The sequence below is a fragment of the Astyanax mexicanus genome, chromosome 6, assembly GCF_023375975.1.
Source record: "Astyanax mexicanus isolate ESR-SI-001 chromosome 6, AstMex3_surface, whole genome shotgun sequence".
In the NCBI taxonomy this organism is placed as follows: Eukaryota; Metazoa; Chordata; class Actinopteri; order Characiformes; family Acestrorhamphidae; genus Astyanax; species Astyanax mexicanus.
Window position 1 is genome coordinate 38,913,806 of NC_064413.1, and position 15,987 is coordinate 38,929,792.

At 37.6% G+C, this 15,987-nt stretch overlaps 3 protein-coding genes across 5 annotated transcripts in view; 2 read left to right on the top strand and 1 right to left on the bottom strand.

Annotated features, from left to right (window-relative positions):
• The window catches only part of si:dkey-17m8.1 (C-Jun-amino-terminal kinase-interacting protein 4), a 19,207-nt gene extending 17,630 nt beyond the window's left edge, over window positions 1-1,577 (top strand). The window contains exons 27-28 of the mRNA XM_049480112.1: window positions 205-291; window positions 567-1,577. Of these exons, the coding sequence (XP_049336069.1) occupies window positions 205-291; window positions 567-676 (197 nt within the window). The 3' untranslated portion in view covers window positions 677-1,577. The remainder of the gene's footprint in view (window positions 1-204; window positions 292-566) is intronic.
• Window positions 1,565-13,238, bottom strand: LOC103032975 (uncharacterized). Its single transcript, XM_022673353.2, has 4 exons — window positions 13,145-13,238; window positions 12,879-12,997; window positions 9,528-9,674; window positions 1,565-2,885 (listed from the first exon to the last, which is right to left on the bottom strand). The coding sequence occupies exons 1-4, from the start codon at window positions 13,236-13,238 to the stop codon at window positions 2,550-2,552; spliced, it is 696 nt and encodes a 231-aa protein (XP_022529074.1). The 3' UTR covers window positions 1,565-2,549.
• ccdc106a (coiled-coil domain containing 106a) lies at window positions 2,777-15,181 on the top strand. 3 transcript variants are annotated; one of them, XM_049480116.1, is made up of 9 exons: window positions 2,777-2,895; window positions 9,216-9,303; window positions 9,547-9,648; window positions 10,997-11,182; window positions 11,603-11,653; window positions 11,922-12,149; window positions 12,808-13,032; window positions 13,147-13,450; window positions 13,888-15,181. In XM_049480116.1, the coding sequence occupies exons 2-9, from the start codon at window positions 9,249-9,251 to the stop codon at window positions 13,910-13,912; spliced, it is 1,176 nt and encodes a 391-aa protein (XP_049336073.1). In that variant the 5' UTR covers window positions 2,777-2,895; window positions 9,216-9,248; the 3' UTR covers window positions 13,913-15,181. The 3 variants fall into 3 exon arrangements, with proteins under 3 accessions (XP_049336073.1, XP_049336071.1, XP_049336072.1); XM_049480114.1 differs by lacking the exon at window positions 2,777-2,895 and adding an exon at window positions 7,141-7,276; XM_049480115.1 differs by lacking the exon at window positions 2,777-2,895 and adding an exon at window positions 7,283-7,417.
• The last annotated feature ends 806 nt before the right edge of the window (window positions 15,182-15,987 follow it).

Consider the following 15,987-nt stretch of genomic DNA (forward strand, 5'->3'; position numbering starts at 1 on the left):
AGGGTTCTCATTTTATCCTCTTTATTCTAACCTATTACTTGCTTTCTTTCCTCTCTTTTCTCTTATTATTTATTTTAAATTACATTTTTTTTCCTTTGATTCTTCATTTCATTTCTCTCTGATTTTGTTCTTACTTTCTTATTCTCCTTCATTCTCTGTCATGCTATTCTTATCATCATTCATCTTTCTCTCTATCAATCCCAGGTTGTCGTGGTTCTTCTATTACAACAGATGCTCCTACATCTCATCTCATTCTCAGTGGAGGAGAGGGCTACATTAATTTCCGCATTGGTAAGTCACCTAAACCCAGCGCAGTCTGTGAATGACTGACTGTGTTCAATTCCATCCTGAGTGTACACACATTACACTTTGTATCATATTCACAGGGTATACTCATCATCATTGTAACTCAAACAGTAACTGTAGAGTAAATTATTTAATTTGCTGTTTAAAATCATTAATATATATTAATATAATGAATAATTAATACTACATATACAGTCTGAAAAAAAGGGTAGCAGCTGTGATAAATATATGATTTGTGAAACTGGTTTCTACCCCCACAGGAGATGATGGTAGTGATGGAACTGGTGAGCCTGTTTTACAGAGGTCAGAAAGGAGCCACATGATCATCTGGCAGTGTCCTACTCAGCCTGTTCCTAGCTCTTCCCTTTGAGTGTAGTTCCTTTTAAAGCTTTGCAGACAGGTTCCACTCTTCTTATTTTTCTGTTTACTGAAGCACTCTTTACACACTGTGCCTTGCTCTGTACCTCTCTGTCTTTGCTGCTTCTATACGTTACTTCAAGGCAAGGAACGGTTGGTAATAATTGATGCAGATGTGCATGATGTGTATTAATTATACCAACTGGGAATATCGCACAGGACAAATCAACAATAGTATGTTTGAGAAGAGGACAAAAATGAGCCACACCTTTTTTTCTGGCAGTTAGTCATTAAGTATGCATCAGCTTTCAGTGTGTCTTATCGTGTGCTGACAAAAGTTGCAGTGCAGTTTTGTTGTTTATGTTCTGTGTTTAAAAATCTCCATCACTACTGGAACACCTTTCTGTATTTTAACTTTACAGCAGTTTGTTAGTCTTTAATTTTTCGGTTTACATCCAGACTGTATGTAACTCAAAGCTATATTTATTGAAACCATGTCATCTCATAGATTCATTACTGCACTTTCATTGAAAGGAAAGCTTGCACAATGTACAAGCTCAGCAACAGATTTAACTCTATGCAAATAGAGGTCTTGTAAAGGCTTCTCAAAATCCGTAAGTCTGGCTTATCAGCCAAGTGTAACATATATAGATTTGTGTAGATACATTAAATTAATATTGTACAATAAGGGGATGTTGGGAATACATCTCCGGTAAATTAAAAATAATCTTGTTTCTTTTTCATAACTGGAAACGTACTGTGTTTCACTGGTGTCTTTGTAATCTAAAGTGATTTTGTTTGATTTGTCATGCAGTATTTGAGTACAAATGAATGAGTTGTGTGTTTGAAAAAAGGAGTGAGAAAGAATGTGTGATGAGAGATATTTTTGAAATATATACAGTATTTTATAAAAATGTTTTAATGAGTTGATTTTTTCCACTTTATTACAAATATCTAACTCTCCCTGCACATAGTGTATATGTAGGTAAATACAGTTCTTAGGGAATTTACAGGGAAAAACAACAGTGATAGAAGTAGGGGTCTGTTAATTAACATTTACATTTGTTAATGTGACATTTTTTATATAAAGTGACTTACAGCTAATTCATGTTACGCAGGTAGGTGAATGTAATTAGAGTTTTTCCCAAGGAGTCATAGTGGTAAATTGAACCCTAGTCTGTCACAAGAAATATGGTGTTGCTGCCCACTAGACACAGCCATTTAAAATAATTTTTAAGATTGATTTACTTCAATGTAAAAACATATATATCACAGTAACTTTTAAACATTATAAAAAAACTTAAGAGTACACCATTTCTATCTGTCCATTTGTCATGTTGACATGTCAGTTATTCTTTATCCCATTAAATAGTCCAGTTGTCTTCCCTGTCACATAATGAGAAATTACAATTACAAAGCAGTACAGTAAAAAAAAAGAAATTAGAAAGACAAATGCTTTGTTAATGTTTTTCTGATGAAATTCCTTTACAGAGAGAAACACTAATTATGCATAATTTTATTATTTTACATATTATATGATTATATGATAATATTCTGAACGACAATAAAGGTTTATGTACTTATAATGATATAAGTGGTGCATGATTAATAATATCATCACCTGTCAAACATAATACATACAAAAATGTAAACTAAATGGTTTCATAACTTATCAAAACATTTATTATGTAAACAAATGAGCATTTTCTGTTAGCATTCTTGTTTAAAGTGTTGTCTCAGCAGTACAGTTTCTCTTGGCAGTGTGTTTTTTTTAGAGAAAGATGATTGTTCTTAGAACACTGAACGTTGCAGAATTACACTGATTATTATCTTGTCTTTAAGATTCTAATCCACTTAGTTTGAGGCCTGTTTTAATGTGAGAGGGGTCAGGGTGTAGCGTGGCTGCGGCGGCGACTCTTGCGTATGCGCTGACTGAGCGTGCGAGCCAGGCGATCTATTGCTCCTGGTTTATAACCCAGCTCTGTAGCTGAGGTCAAGCCCTCAATGTTCCCACTGTACCACATGACCCAGCCTCCCATTGAGATTAGTACCAGCAGCACACCCGAGTACACCAGCAGATCCCCAAAATCACGACCTTTAACCTCCAGCGGGGCAAACACTCCAACCAGGACAGCAGTAATGCCGAGGAGATCCATGAGCACAGCGAACAGCAGGATGAGTTTACAGTGAGCCAGGCCTTCATTCTCAGTTGACATGATGACCTAGCAACAGGTGAATAAAAAACGGGTTAAAACATGACAAAATAGAAAGTACTATCAGAGACAGAGAACATACACATTTACATTTTAATGCTTTCAATTATTTATGTTAGTGTCATTAAGCTCTACTAAAGCATGAGTAGACTACTGTGATGATCAGCTATCGTATTTTTCGCACTATAAGACGTCTATTTTCATACATAAGGTGCACCGGTTTATAAGGTACGTTATGCGACACTAGTAAGAAACGGGTGTTAAGTAAAGTAAAGTAAACAAAAGTAGTTCTTAAAAAATATATATTTTTAAGTCAAATGGCTGGATGTTTATCTACACAGATTTCTCTCCTGAAAAATGTTTAATTGGGTGAGTGAAGCACTTCCTTTTATTAACAGCAAGCTTAGATTTAGATTGCTAGCGGTTAGCGGCTAATGCTGCCTAATAGCGCTACACTGAGGAACCCTGAGTGTTCTGGAAAGCCAGGGTGATATTAACCAGTGGTTCGCCCATGTAGCTTGTTTCAAAATGGTAAACGTTCAGGTTGCAGTGGGATCTACTCACCTCTGAATGGCAAAAAAAAAATCGCACTTAGCGGGGTTAGCAGGTAATGTTGCTCCAGCAGTGCTAGCGTGGGTTAGCAGCAAGCTACAGGCTGGTAATACTTGCCTCTATGCTGGAGAAGTAAACTGAAACTCCTGTATAATGCTATACTTAAGCGGAGTGGATTTACTGCTCATTACAAACTAACTGGTAAAATTCATTCATAAGGCGCACCGGATTATAGGGTGCACTGACAATTTTAGCTCCACCTTATAATGCGGAAAATACGATATTTATCTTAGGGTCCTATTTTAGTGATGTAGAGGCAAGATGTTATCCACACAGTTGGCGCACCTGCGTCACCAAGATAGCAATAAGCTTCTGACTGTTGGCTGTATTCTAGGTTGTATTTAGTCAGTGGTGCACCTGTGTTTTATGTTCCCAAGATAACAATATGCTAGAAATTTAACTGAACACACCATACTTCCAGACCACCACGCCCACTGGCATAGATATATTCACAAACGTTTTAAACGGCATTGGTGCAAGGCATGGAAATACTAGACCTCCAATAGACTGGTGGGGTGTAAGATACCAGTGAGCATTGCGACAAGCCTTGAGCTGGGTGTTACTGACCTCTACTAAAGCATGAGTAAACACTGTAAGACACAAACCATATGTATTACGTTGTTATGGCATTTATGAGAAAATGTCCCAGTTTTGGGTTAACAAGACTAGCAGCAGTATTTTGTGACAGATTGCGGAAGCTTTTTTTTTTTTTCATTTTAGCAATTACATAAAAACACTGTCAACAAATTACTAACAGAAAGAAACTGGGTAAATACAGTGCAAAGGATAAAATATTAGTTTTCTACCTAAGACTTTAAAGAAAGTTGAATTCTAAATGTAGCTATTTTAAATTGTACTTTATATTGTAACATAATACATACAATACATTTAAAATACAATAAAATACAATATATTTAGTGGGTTCAGTATTTTTAGTTGTCACTGTTTCTGCCTGACTCGGCTGTTAACATACACCTACTTTATCGTGCACATGCCGTGAGGATTCATGCATACTAACAAACCAGTCAGATTTCACGCTCAGTGCCACTGAGCAATGACATCAGACAGAAATTGTAAGGAAAGGCACAGATTCGAGTAAGTAGAGAATAATATCTAGGAAATTACACAGTTTGTCAGCATATACACACACAAACTTGTGGTTTATAGTTAAAGCGTAGACTTTCATCTATTCACTCACCTGTCAGCTTTGTGTTTCTTCCAAACACGGCTGATAACCAACTAGGAGAGTTTTTCCGGATCCACCTTTACCTGCACACCTGTCACCTTCCAGCTCTCTCTCTCTCTCTCTTGCTCTCTCTCTCTTTTGGGCTCTCTTTTTTTCAGTCTGTCTTTGTCTGTCTCTCCTTCACATTCTCTCCTTCCTTCTCTCCCTTTCTCCCTCGCACTTTCTCTTATCTTCTCTCTGTTCAGTCTGTTTATTACATTTGTTTTCTTGTTCTTTCTCTCGCTGTCTTTCTCTGTTTTTCTCTCTCTCTCTGGTTAGAGAACCCGTAAGACAGGTTTTAATGACAAAGCATGGTTGCTTAATAAAATAACTGACGAGCATTAATTGTACAACATACCACACTGAATCCTTTAAGATTTAGGCTTAAAGGGAATTCTGATTTTTGAGATTTGTATAATTTAAAACTAGGTTTGTACTGACTGGATAATGTCCACTGGAATTACAAATTCAATCACTGGATTTAATATCTAGCTCAAGAACAGCTTCTGCTGGTAGCTGGATTTAGATAGTATAGTGTTGCTTTTGATTTTGGTCATATGTAGTCTTGCTGGTCGGATAGTGATCATGCTGGTAGTCCAGCTTGATGATGCTGGGCAGCCGGCTTGGTCATACTGATTATGTAGCTTGGTCAGAGTGATTATGCTTGTAGAATAATTAAACCATCAGTTTTTAAAGGAGGATAAGAGGTATAAAATGATATGAGTATGATATCTGCATCAGCAGATACTCAAGGTTGCAGTATCAGATATTGGTATTGTACATGGAAAAGCGGCATTGTGCGAACTCTGTTTAAAGCACTGCACAGAACTAAATGCTGTATATGAATCTACCGAAACTATTATTTTCTGTCTACTACTTCCACTTTCACTACATATTTTCGATGATTGTTTCGATAAGCTTCTGCAATGTCACAATTTTTTTTTTAATCCAGTGTTCCGTTCATTTTTCACCAAGATTGTGCGTTGATGATGATGAAGTCTGACTGCTGCACAAAGCCTTCTCCAGCACATCCCAAAGATTCTCAATGAGGTTAAGGTCTGGTGAACAATCCATGTGTGAAAATGATGATCTCATGCTCCCTGAACCACTCTTTCACAATTCCAGCCCCATGAATCCTGGCATTGTCATCTTGGAATATGGACGTGCCATCAGGAAATAAAATATCCATTGATGGAATAAGCTGGTCTATATTCAGTATATTCAGGTAGTCAGCTGACCTCATTCTTTCAGCACATACTGTTGTTGAATCTAGACCTGACCAACTGCAGCATCTGTCTATCTTGACGGTTCACATTCACAAATGTAAGTGACCTGTATCTGTGTGTAATGTGAACAAAACGTTGCCTTCTTCACCACCAAAAAAAAACGTCACATTTGAGAGATGACTCACGACTTGCTTTATAAAGTTAAAATGGTAGCATCTTGGTGGAGCATCTTTTGCTGGAGTGGAGAGTAAACAGCTGGTCAGAAGTACATGCTCAGGTTGAGGCGGCAAAAAAGTCAGGCAGCTTGCTTTTGCTGTTTTTGCAGCTATACAAGAGAGAAGCACGTCGTGCATGCGTAAAAGCAAAAAGACCCAATAATTCCAATTTGACCGTTTACAACCATGTTGCATGTCTATGGATTGGATACATATACGATTTAGGACCACATAAGAAAGAGATCAAAATCTGAGTTTAAAAAATTGTTCACACAGCCATGAAAAAAATCTGATCTGAGCCACATTGAGCAAAAAAACAGATTTGAGTCACTTTCAGGCTGAAACTTTCAGGTTATGTGAACGTAGCCAAAATGTCATACAACTCTGGAAAAGGCCTCTTCAGTTTCTGAATCAGTTTCTCTGATTTTGTTATTTATAGGTTTATGTTTGAGTACAATGAACATTGTTGTTTTATTTTATAAACTACAGACAACATTTCTCCCTAATTCCAAATATGGTCGTGTAGAGCGTTTATTTGCAGAAAATGAGAAATGGCTGAAATAACAAAAATTTCAAATAATGCAAAAAAACAAGGTCATATTCATAGTGTTAGGAGTCTAAAAATCAATATTTGGTGGAATAACCCTGTTTTATAGTCAAAGGTTTCATGCATTTTGGCATGTTCTCCTCCAACAGTCTTCCACACTGCTTTTGTATAACTTTATGCCACTCCTGGTGCAAAAATTCAAGCAGTTCAGCTTGGTTTGATGGATTGTGCTCATCTATCTTCCTTTTGATTATATTCCAGAAGTTTTCAATTTAGTAAATCTATTTTTTTCTGGAGGTGTTTATTTAGTGTTGACCCATGAAAAGATAAAATAAAATATTTACAAACGTGTGAGGTGTGTCCTCACTTTCATGAAATAACTACTGTACAGTGTGTGTATCAAATAATGTGATACCATTTGCTTAAATGGTTAAGAGGCATTTAAATGGTTAATTGGGAACATGCAGGAAATTATCATAATTCCCTCTCCCTTAACACACTCAGACACACACGCGCGCGCACGCTCCACGGGCGCACTCGCGGGAGCGCGCATTCGGAAGTGCGTCATTTTTATGGTGAGTGACGACTGCACTGAGGAAAGACATTTAATTGTTATTGTTAGCAGGAGCTGCTGAGCAAATGCACACATACACAGAGGAGCGGTGAAAAATAGCGGATTATATGCGCCAGACGGAGAAGTTCAGCACCGCGGAACGGTTTGTGCAGCATGTTCTGTGTTATAAAGGCTGAATTACCGAGAGCGAGCCCGCCTGCAGCTCCGTCTGCCCCCCTTCAACCATTCGCTCATTAATTAGGAAAATGGAACAGAGCCGCTTTCAGCCCGATAAACAGCTCTGTTTCAGCCCCGGCGGAACGCGACCTGGTGGGCGTAGCCTGTACAAAAACGCTACAACCCAGGCTGGACTGTAGCTGTCACTGTAACTGAGGGTTAGCGCTGGTTTCAGCGTTTTTTTGCCCACTTGCTTCTATAACTAACTATAGCTGTTATTATTATTATTATCATTATCATGGACTACAATGGCTGCTGCTGCCGCCGCTGTCAGAGTACTGTAGCTCCCAGCCCACCGCTGCTGGGTTATCTCATATCTCAGTAATAATAATCTCAGTTACTGAGCTCTTAGCTCAGATAGGTTAAGCTAATGTGAAGCTAAACAGAGGAGCCTGAATCTGACAACTCGCTTTATAACTACCTAATGTTAAAGTTACTGGAGCTCCAGGAGCTACAGGGTAGAGCACCTTTACATCTTTAGCTAGGCAACGCTAGCTAACCTAACTAGATTCCTTTAGTGTCTTTTGTTTAGATACATAATAAATGTAGGTTATCTTCACAGCAGCGTTGTACTAGTTGATACTAGTCACAATAATTGACCAGGTGCAAACATCTAAGAAGCAAGTTCACACAGTCTTTTAAAAGCATAAAGCTGTCATGCAAGAGCACAATGTATTTCAGTCAGCTGTACCCTATAGACACTCAGTTGTCTAAGATAGAGTTGTTTTGCATTGTTAAACACATTTATCCATGCATCATCCATCTGTTTATAGGCAGAACACCTGACCAGAACCTAATACTGGAGTTACTTGTTTTTACCAGTTTGAATCAGTTTATCAGCCTAAACAGAGGAGCCTGAATATGACAGCTTACTTTATAACTAGATAAATAAAGTTAATGGAGTTCAAGGAGCTAAAGGTTGGATCACATTTTCACCTTCATCTAAGAAATGCCACTGATCTTTAGACCACTTTGCATTGTTGGACGACGACGTACCCAAACCAATGTGGTAAAATGTTAAAATATTACTCCAATAAAAATAAAAGAACATTCTTTAAAAAAAAAAAAAACATTCTTTGGACCTCAGCTTGAATAAAAGTGCAACAGTGCCTTCCAATGTACTTGTACATTGTAAAGTACTGAAAGTAAATGTTTTCAGACCACTTTAGAATTAAAAAATTGTAGCTACCTTCTGATGTAGCTACTTAAACATTACACGTAATTGCTACTGTCAAAGTAAATGTCAACAATTGCTTTAATGTCCTATTGTTATTTTTGTAACAAGCTTTTGTTAGCTAATTTTAAGTGAAAAGATACTAGTGTCACTCCAGGTTCATCAGTCTTTTACTAGAATGTCAGTAACTAGTCTAACACTGATGTCTGTTAAAATGCTTATAAACACAGAACACTGAAAGCAAACTGTTTTCATTAGGTACGATCAGTTACTGGCTATAAAGAAACCTTCGCGCACAAGCAGTGTTTCCATTTTTATTTTCAGACTTAGATATATTTGCAACTAAGTTAGTGCTGCACGTTTAAGTGTAATTAATAGGCATTCAAAATTTATTATAAACCATGAAGCGTCACCATGCTTTTACTTAGCGCCCCAAAAGGTCAAAACAAGTTCAAGACAAGGTGTAAATTGCATTTACTTCTGTACTGTCCACCACTGCCACATTGTCATATGTCTTATTTTGATTATTTTTCTTTTTTTTTATCTGAAGGGAAATCAGCCTGAAACACAGGATCAAGCCAACATGAACGATGCAGAAACTGCCTCTAGAAAGCATTCAAGTTCACAGGAGTTACAAAGTAAGAATACTATTTTTATATAAACATATGTCACTCATAAAGCTGAATTAAGTTTATTCAGAATTCTGTAATAAACTGTTATACACTTTATGATGTGTGAAATATTTACAGGATCTCAATTTTAAAGTTATTCAGTTACTGTTTGCATGTGTTGAAACAGATGTAAATATTGTGTTCATCAGATAAAATGTACCATACAGTCTTAGTAATATTCCAGTACTTACCGTACTTTCTTCTTTAAAGCTCCCAAAAATGAGGACTCGTATGAAATCTCCATACCTTTTGAGGAGAACAACTTTGATCAGCAGGGCGGTTTCTACAACCAGAGTGAACAGAGCTTCGAAGGTCAGTCTGAGCATTTTATAGTTGTACTGTATAACATTTTATACAGTTCATGTGTGTTGAGTGTAAACACTCCCAAGCCATTAGACATTTAAAGACAAGCAGATACAAATCCTATCACTCAAACCACTTTAGGAGGTGATCTGACAGATTATCGAGCTGCGTATTATAGCAGTGTAAATTCACCACTCACCCACCTCTCTGAGAAGCGTTAGGCAGCTAGTAGTAATTGCTGCACAACAAGAAAAATTGCATATTACATCCCTGACTGAACTCTTAATGTAGTGCAGATCTTATCAAGATACAATCCTGATACTAGTCACATGAAGTGACCAGGTATAAACATGGTCTAAGAAGCAAGTTCACACAGTGTTTTAAAAGCATAACGCCGACTGCCCACTATGTTACAAGCTGACATGCAATAGTATAGTGTATTTCAGTCACATAATGTTTATTATGTGGTCAGCTGTACCCTATAGACACTCAGATATCAAGAATAGAGTTGTTTTGCATTGTTAAACACAATCATCCATGCATCATCCGTCTGTCTATAGGCAGAACACCTGACCAGAAATTAATGTTGGATGCAACATCAGAGTTGTTTGTTTTACCAGTTTGCATCAGTTTATCAGCCTGTGAATGAGTGTGTGAGGATCTGAAAGACGTTTATTTGTTTTTACTGTTATCTGGATTTAGCATAACCTTTTCTGAATGTACAGACCATAATATGTGCATGTCTGTATCTCCAATTATATATAAAGCTCTGGAAAAAAATTAAGAGGCCACTCCAGTTTCTAAATCAGTTTCTCTGATTTTGCCATTTATAGGTACATGTTTGAGTAAAATGAACATTGAAGTTTGATTCTATAAACTATGGACAACATTTCTCCCAAATTCCAAATTAAAATATTGTCATTTATAGCATTTATTTGCAGAAAATGAGAAATGGCTGAAATACCAAAGAATATGCAGAGCTTTCAGACCTCAAATAATGCAAAAAAAACAAGTTCATATTCATAAAGTTTTAAGAGTTCAGAAATCAATATTTGGTGGAATAACCCTGGTTTTTAATTACAATTTTCATGCATTTTGGAATGTTCTCCTCCACCTGTCTTACACACTGCTTTTGGATTACTTTATGCCAAGCAGTTTAGCTTGGTTTGATGGCTTGTGATCATCCATCTTCCTCTTGATTTTAATCTAGAGGTTTTCAATTTGATAAAATCAAAGAAACTAATAATTTTAAGTGGCTATTTATTTTTTTTCCAGAGATATATTTGTCCATATTTTTGTGAATCATTCAATTGTAGGACTAATAAATGTTTATTCACTTTAATTCATCTTAACACAGGTAATGATCCTCCACCTCCTGCAAGCTCCTATTTGCTAATCACAAACCTGCGAACACAGCTACAGATCTCACTGGAGAAAAATTCATGGCTACAGAAACGCATTGAAGACCTGGAGGAGGAAAGAGACTTTCTGCGCTGCCAGCTTGATCGCTTCATATTCTCCACCAAGAGTCAGGAGAGCAATGGTAAGAGAGAGAAAGAGAGAGAGAGAGAGAGAGAGAGAGAGAGAGAGAGAGAGAGAGAGAGAGAGAGAGAGAGAGAGAGAGAGAGAGAAGAATAGCGAGAGAGAAAGATGAGGGAGGGGAGACATTGTTTAATGTTTGGAAAGTTTAGTTCCAACCCTCATTTTACTCAAATGATTAATCCAGTTCGTCAATGCCTTAGTAAGCATCTGTTATAAAACTTGAGCCAGTGTTGGAACTAAACTCTTCAGTGTGGTAGGTAGATCACTAGGACCAACGATGGGCAGCACTGGTATATGATTAGTGAATTATCTACTTTACATGTGTAGTATTTTATGTAGTTTATCTGTGTTCAGTGACCGCTGAAGGAAACAAAACCATTTGTGTTGTTTGTTGACTTGTTTTTATTATGCATTTGTCCAGGTAATGATCCTCGAAGCTTTTCATGGAGGAGGCGACGAGAAAATGAACGTGGTAAAGAATCTTATTTCCACTTTTTATAAGCTGTACTGTAAAATGCTTTAAATTCTGTTTCGTGCCACAAAAATCACAGTAAATCTAAGAAATGAAAACAGATACAAGCTTGGGATCATTAAAGTCTCTGTCTGTCTTGTGATGGATTAATCTGTTGTACACAGATGTCACTGTTAATGTAGATTAACAGGACAAAGTCCATGCTTTGTTATCCTAAGAAGGACCAGGGTTGTTGTGATCAGCAGATTTGTAATTATTAACTTTCCAGATCAGCAAGCAGAGGTCCAGCGTTCAGCCAACCGTCAGTCCTTCTCACAGAGACCTGCCCAGCAGCCGCCAACCAATGCCAAGGTCATGAGCACAGGTCCTGGATCAGTCAGTGCTCAGTTAAATTCCATCTTTGGGCCCTCACACTCTCAGCCCCATCTACAAGGCCTTGGTGGTGGGAGTAGTAGCAGCAGCAGTAATAAAAACAGAGCCATGAATGACTTGCCAGGTGTGTGAAATTGTGGATGCCTTGTTTTTATCCAGACTATATTTTTATATATTATGCTTTCAAGCTGCTTAGTTTGCATTAAATTATTGATGCATGTGTAGACTTTTTTTACAGTGCATTTAAATCACAATGATAACTGTGTCAATCATATTATTATATGATGGTATTTAATGCAGTTGCATTATTTGAACACCAGAATTTGACTTTATCCACCAGTCGTAATTATGTCTTCACTCAAATTAGGCTTAAATTATGCATTGTGTGCTAAGTCCATTAACCGAGAAAAATATCAATAAATATAAACAAACATTTTTACCTCTGAATAGCAGGTTACAGTTGTGTTGCTATTATTACTTTAGTTCTTGTATTTTGCTGTACTTTTCAAATGTAGATACATAATTTTATGTTTGTTAACGTAGGATGTTATAGAATTAAATACAGGTACATTCAGTTTATACTAATTTACATCATATTTTACATCACGTCTGCTTGCTTTATTTGAAATAGCCTGTTCCAAGCCATTTTGATTATTATTCATGTATGTTTCTTTGTGTTTAAATACCTAGATTTAAATGGAAAGTAAGTAGTGTAAGCTTGTGAATATCACTGAAATGATCCGACCTTCTGACTTGTAATGTTCCTCTTGATATCTTTGCAGTGTTCCCTCCCTCATCAGAGTCCCTCTCTCTTTTGGGAGAGGAGGAGGATGAATTTTTGGAGGATGGGTACCTGGAGGAAGAGGAAATGATGTCCGGGGAGGATGTAATGTCGGAAAACCTGGCTCTGCGGAATATGGGAGCTCCTGGGAGACCCAGTGTAGGCCACCCGGCACTGAAGAGGAGGAGAGTCTTCAGAATAGCCAGAGGGCGAGAGAGACAAAGAGGTGAGCTTTGAGGTCTCTTCTACTAATCTAATTTGGAAGGGAGGTAGGTCATCTCAGAAACAATAATTAGGAACACTGAATACTGTATATATGGTGTGTATTTCCTGCTCACAGTGAAAGATGCTGCTGGCGTGCTGTTCCGCTATAAGAAAATCCTGGTGACGTACCAGCGACTGAAGAACATGTCTAAGGCCTTCCAGATCCATGGTGTGGACCGCAACACAGTAGCATCCACTACTCCCATTGCAGAGTTGCTGCTGGTGGCTCCAGAGAAGCTGGCAGAGGTGGGCGAGTTTGACCCCTCCAAAGAGAAGCTCTTGGACTACGCCAGGCGCTGCTATATCGCCCTGGACCCACAGACCCTTAGCAAAGTGCAGGCACTGAAGAAGAACAACCTGCTACTGCCAATCTCTTACAGGTGCACTGAGACACAAACAAACACACACATTTACACACTCTTAAGCTCACCAGAGTTATTTTGTACATATAGTGTGTAATAGATTGAGAAATGTTGATTTTTACTAGAAAGTTCTTCTAGACTGAAAAAAAACAATTTTAGTTTTCTACTTTTCCATTCTGGTTTGGAATTAGAGACATGAACATACATTATAAGTCGCTCCAAATCAAAACATTAATAAATGCAGCTGAAATTACTTAAAAAATGTATAAGTCTAATTATGTTAGTCTATGTCCATCTTCTTCATCATCTTTACTGTTAGTAATTAATAATATAGTTATTGGTGGAATATATAGTACATATAATAATGAGTATTAGAGTCTTAGAGAATAATAATTAAATCCTTACAATATTGTTATTTTTCCAGCTCCTAAAATCATTTTTTTTTCTTCCAACAGGTTGAAAGGAACAGAGGCGCGGTAATTGGACAAGAGTGAGTGGCTTCTGTCCTGCTGTATCATAGAATCCCTCACTGTATTTTAATGTACCATAGAAGACATGTTCACTCTCTCAACCTCTCCTTTCTACTGTTTAGATCAGGTGTTCTCTGAATCAAGGCTGCTGTAGCAGCATACTGTATTACCTCTGTTCTTCACTACAATGCGCTCTCACATAGAGCTGAAAAAAAGCTAGGCTTCCTCCAGAATGCTCACCGGATGGCCGTTGCGGTAGAGACTGTGTCACTTGTATCTGTGAGCATCTTTCAGTCCTGTGTAGAAACTAGCTCTATGGTGTCACGTGTTGTTCTGAAGTACTGAAGTATTGTATCAGGGGTTTCTAAACTCCATTCCATGAGGCCAGTGTGTGTTATCGTCTGTTTTTGTGTGTATGTGTTGGTTGTACATTTCTTTCAGCACAGACCTGACTGAAAAACTGTTTTTCCTAGCCTGAAAAAGTGTTGTGTGTGTGTGTGTGGTGTGCTGAAAAGCAGTGCATACACTGGTTGACACTGTGTGAACGTAAACTGACATAAGCACCTCTTTCCTTAGGCCTGCATGGCCTGACCTCCTGTATGGCTGAATCATGGTTGTGTTAGTGCATGAAAATACCTGTCATGAGTCACATGACCTGTCTTTTGTTAGACACACCAGTGACTGTTAAGTATGTGAAAAGCCCAGGATGGAAATCCAGTTGGTAAGCTAATAAGGGTACAACTATAGTATAGCATAGTTCAGGTGTGTTTGCAGATCATATGACCTTGCTGTGTGTATGTGTTTGCGTGCATGTGTGTGTGTGTGCGTGCGTGCGTGTTTGTGTACGGTTGTAGAGCAGACTACTTAAAGTTAATCTGACTTTCCACAGTTCAGGAAGATGCCAGAAGCTAGCTGAGTGAACGCACTCATCACATCACAGTCATTCTCCTCATCAGACAGTGTATTAGCTTGTACCTCGATGTCCACCACCATTAATTACGGGTTGGGGCTGTTGTAGATTTCAGTTTTGCCTCAGGAACCAATCATTTTCTGTAGACGTTACTGTCTAGTTTTATCTCGTAACTCTGTGAAAATTAATGGCTGTAGTGTTATTTTCTGCAACTTGTTTTTTTTTTTTCATGTTTTATCTCACTAAAAGTTGAGAATAGCCAAGAAACCATTTACTTATTGCTGTTTTGTCATGCTGAAAGAGAAAGAAACTGATCTGTTCCTGTTGATTGTCTAATTATAAATGACACTAAAGCGATTTCTTACTGAACACTGTTCATCCAGACTAGTCCTTTCTCCTTTATTACAGGTAAAATACTTAGTTTTAGTGAATATTTAAAGTATACTATTTTAGTTTTTATATTATTGAATCACACAGTAAACATGTAAAGGCAGGCAGATATAAAATTAGGAATAATTCAGTAACTGATTACAGAGTGCATTTTGGGTTAAAAATCAACTTGGTTTAGTTCTCCTAATGTACAATTTTTAGTTACGCATCTGTGTTTGTTCAACAATACATTTTACGTCAATTTGTAGTGGGTAAATGTGCTGGCAGCTAAAATTTGTTTGATGTTTATTCCCATCTGCAGGTTAGGGCCCTTTCCCCCACATGGCTTCCTATTGTTAAGCACTTGACCATGGAGGGTTGTATTGGCGGGATACAGTTTATGATCTCCAGTCTCTTGAAAGGTAGGCAGTTAGACAGCATTGAAGCCATGTAAATACTAATTAATGTATTTAGCTACTTTAAGACACATCTGTTGCTGGAATACAGAAATGCACACAGAACTTGTTTAGTTCTTGTAAAGAAATACTGCCAATATAATATGACTTAATGGGTTAGATGGATATAAAGCCCCAAGCATTGAGCTGTTGGGCAGTGCGTAACTGTGTTCCAGTTCAGGTTGAGGCGGTCATCCAACATCATGATTTCAGTAAGGCTCTTGTTGATAAATGCAGTCAGATCCTCACAGCTATGTTCTAAAATCTAGTAGACAGCTGTCCTGAGCTGAGCATAAAGACAGTTATTCCAAAAAAGCAGGTTAAACATTTTTTAATAGGCTTGTCTTGTGA

Coding starts and splice junctions, on each gene's coding strand:
- ccdc106a (XM_049480114.1), top strand. CDS start 7,163: ATGCAGGAAATTATCATAATTCCCTCTCCCTTAACACACTCAGACACA. Junction 12,150..12,807: donor AGCCATGAATGACTTGCCAG/GTGTGTGAAATT, acceptor ATATCTTTGCAG/TGTTCCCTCCCTCATCAGAG. Junction 13,033..13,146: donor AGGGCGAGAGAGACAAAGAG/GTGAGCTTTGAG, acceptor TCCTGCTCACAG/TGAAAGATGCTGCTGGCGTG.
- LOC103032975 (XM_022673353.2), bottom strand. CDS start 13,238: ATGGATCTGGAAGGCCTTAGACATGTTCTTCAGTCGCTGGTACGTCAC. Junction 9,675..12,878: donor ATCATTTCCTCTTCCTCCAG/GTACCCATCCTC, acceptor AATGTTATACAG/TACAACTATAAAATGCTCAG. Junction 2,886..9,527: donor GCTTTAAAGAAGAAAGTACG/GTAAGTACTGGA, acceptor ACCTGTTGCTAG/GTCATCATGTCAACTGAGAA.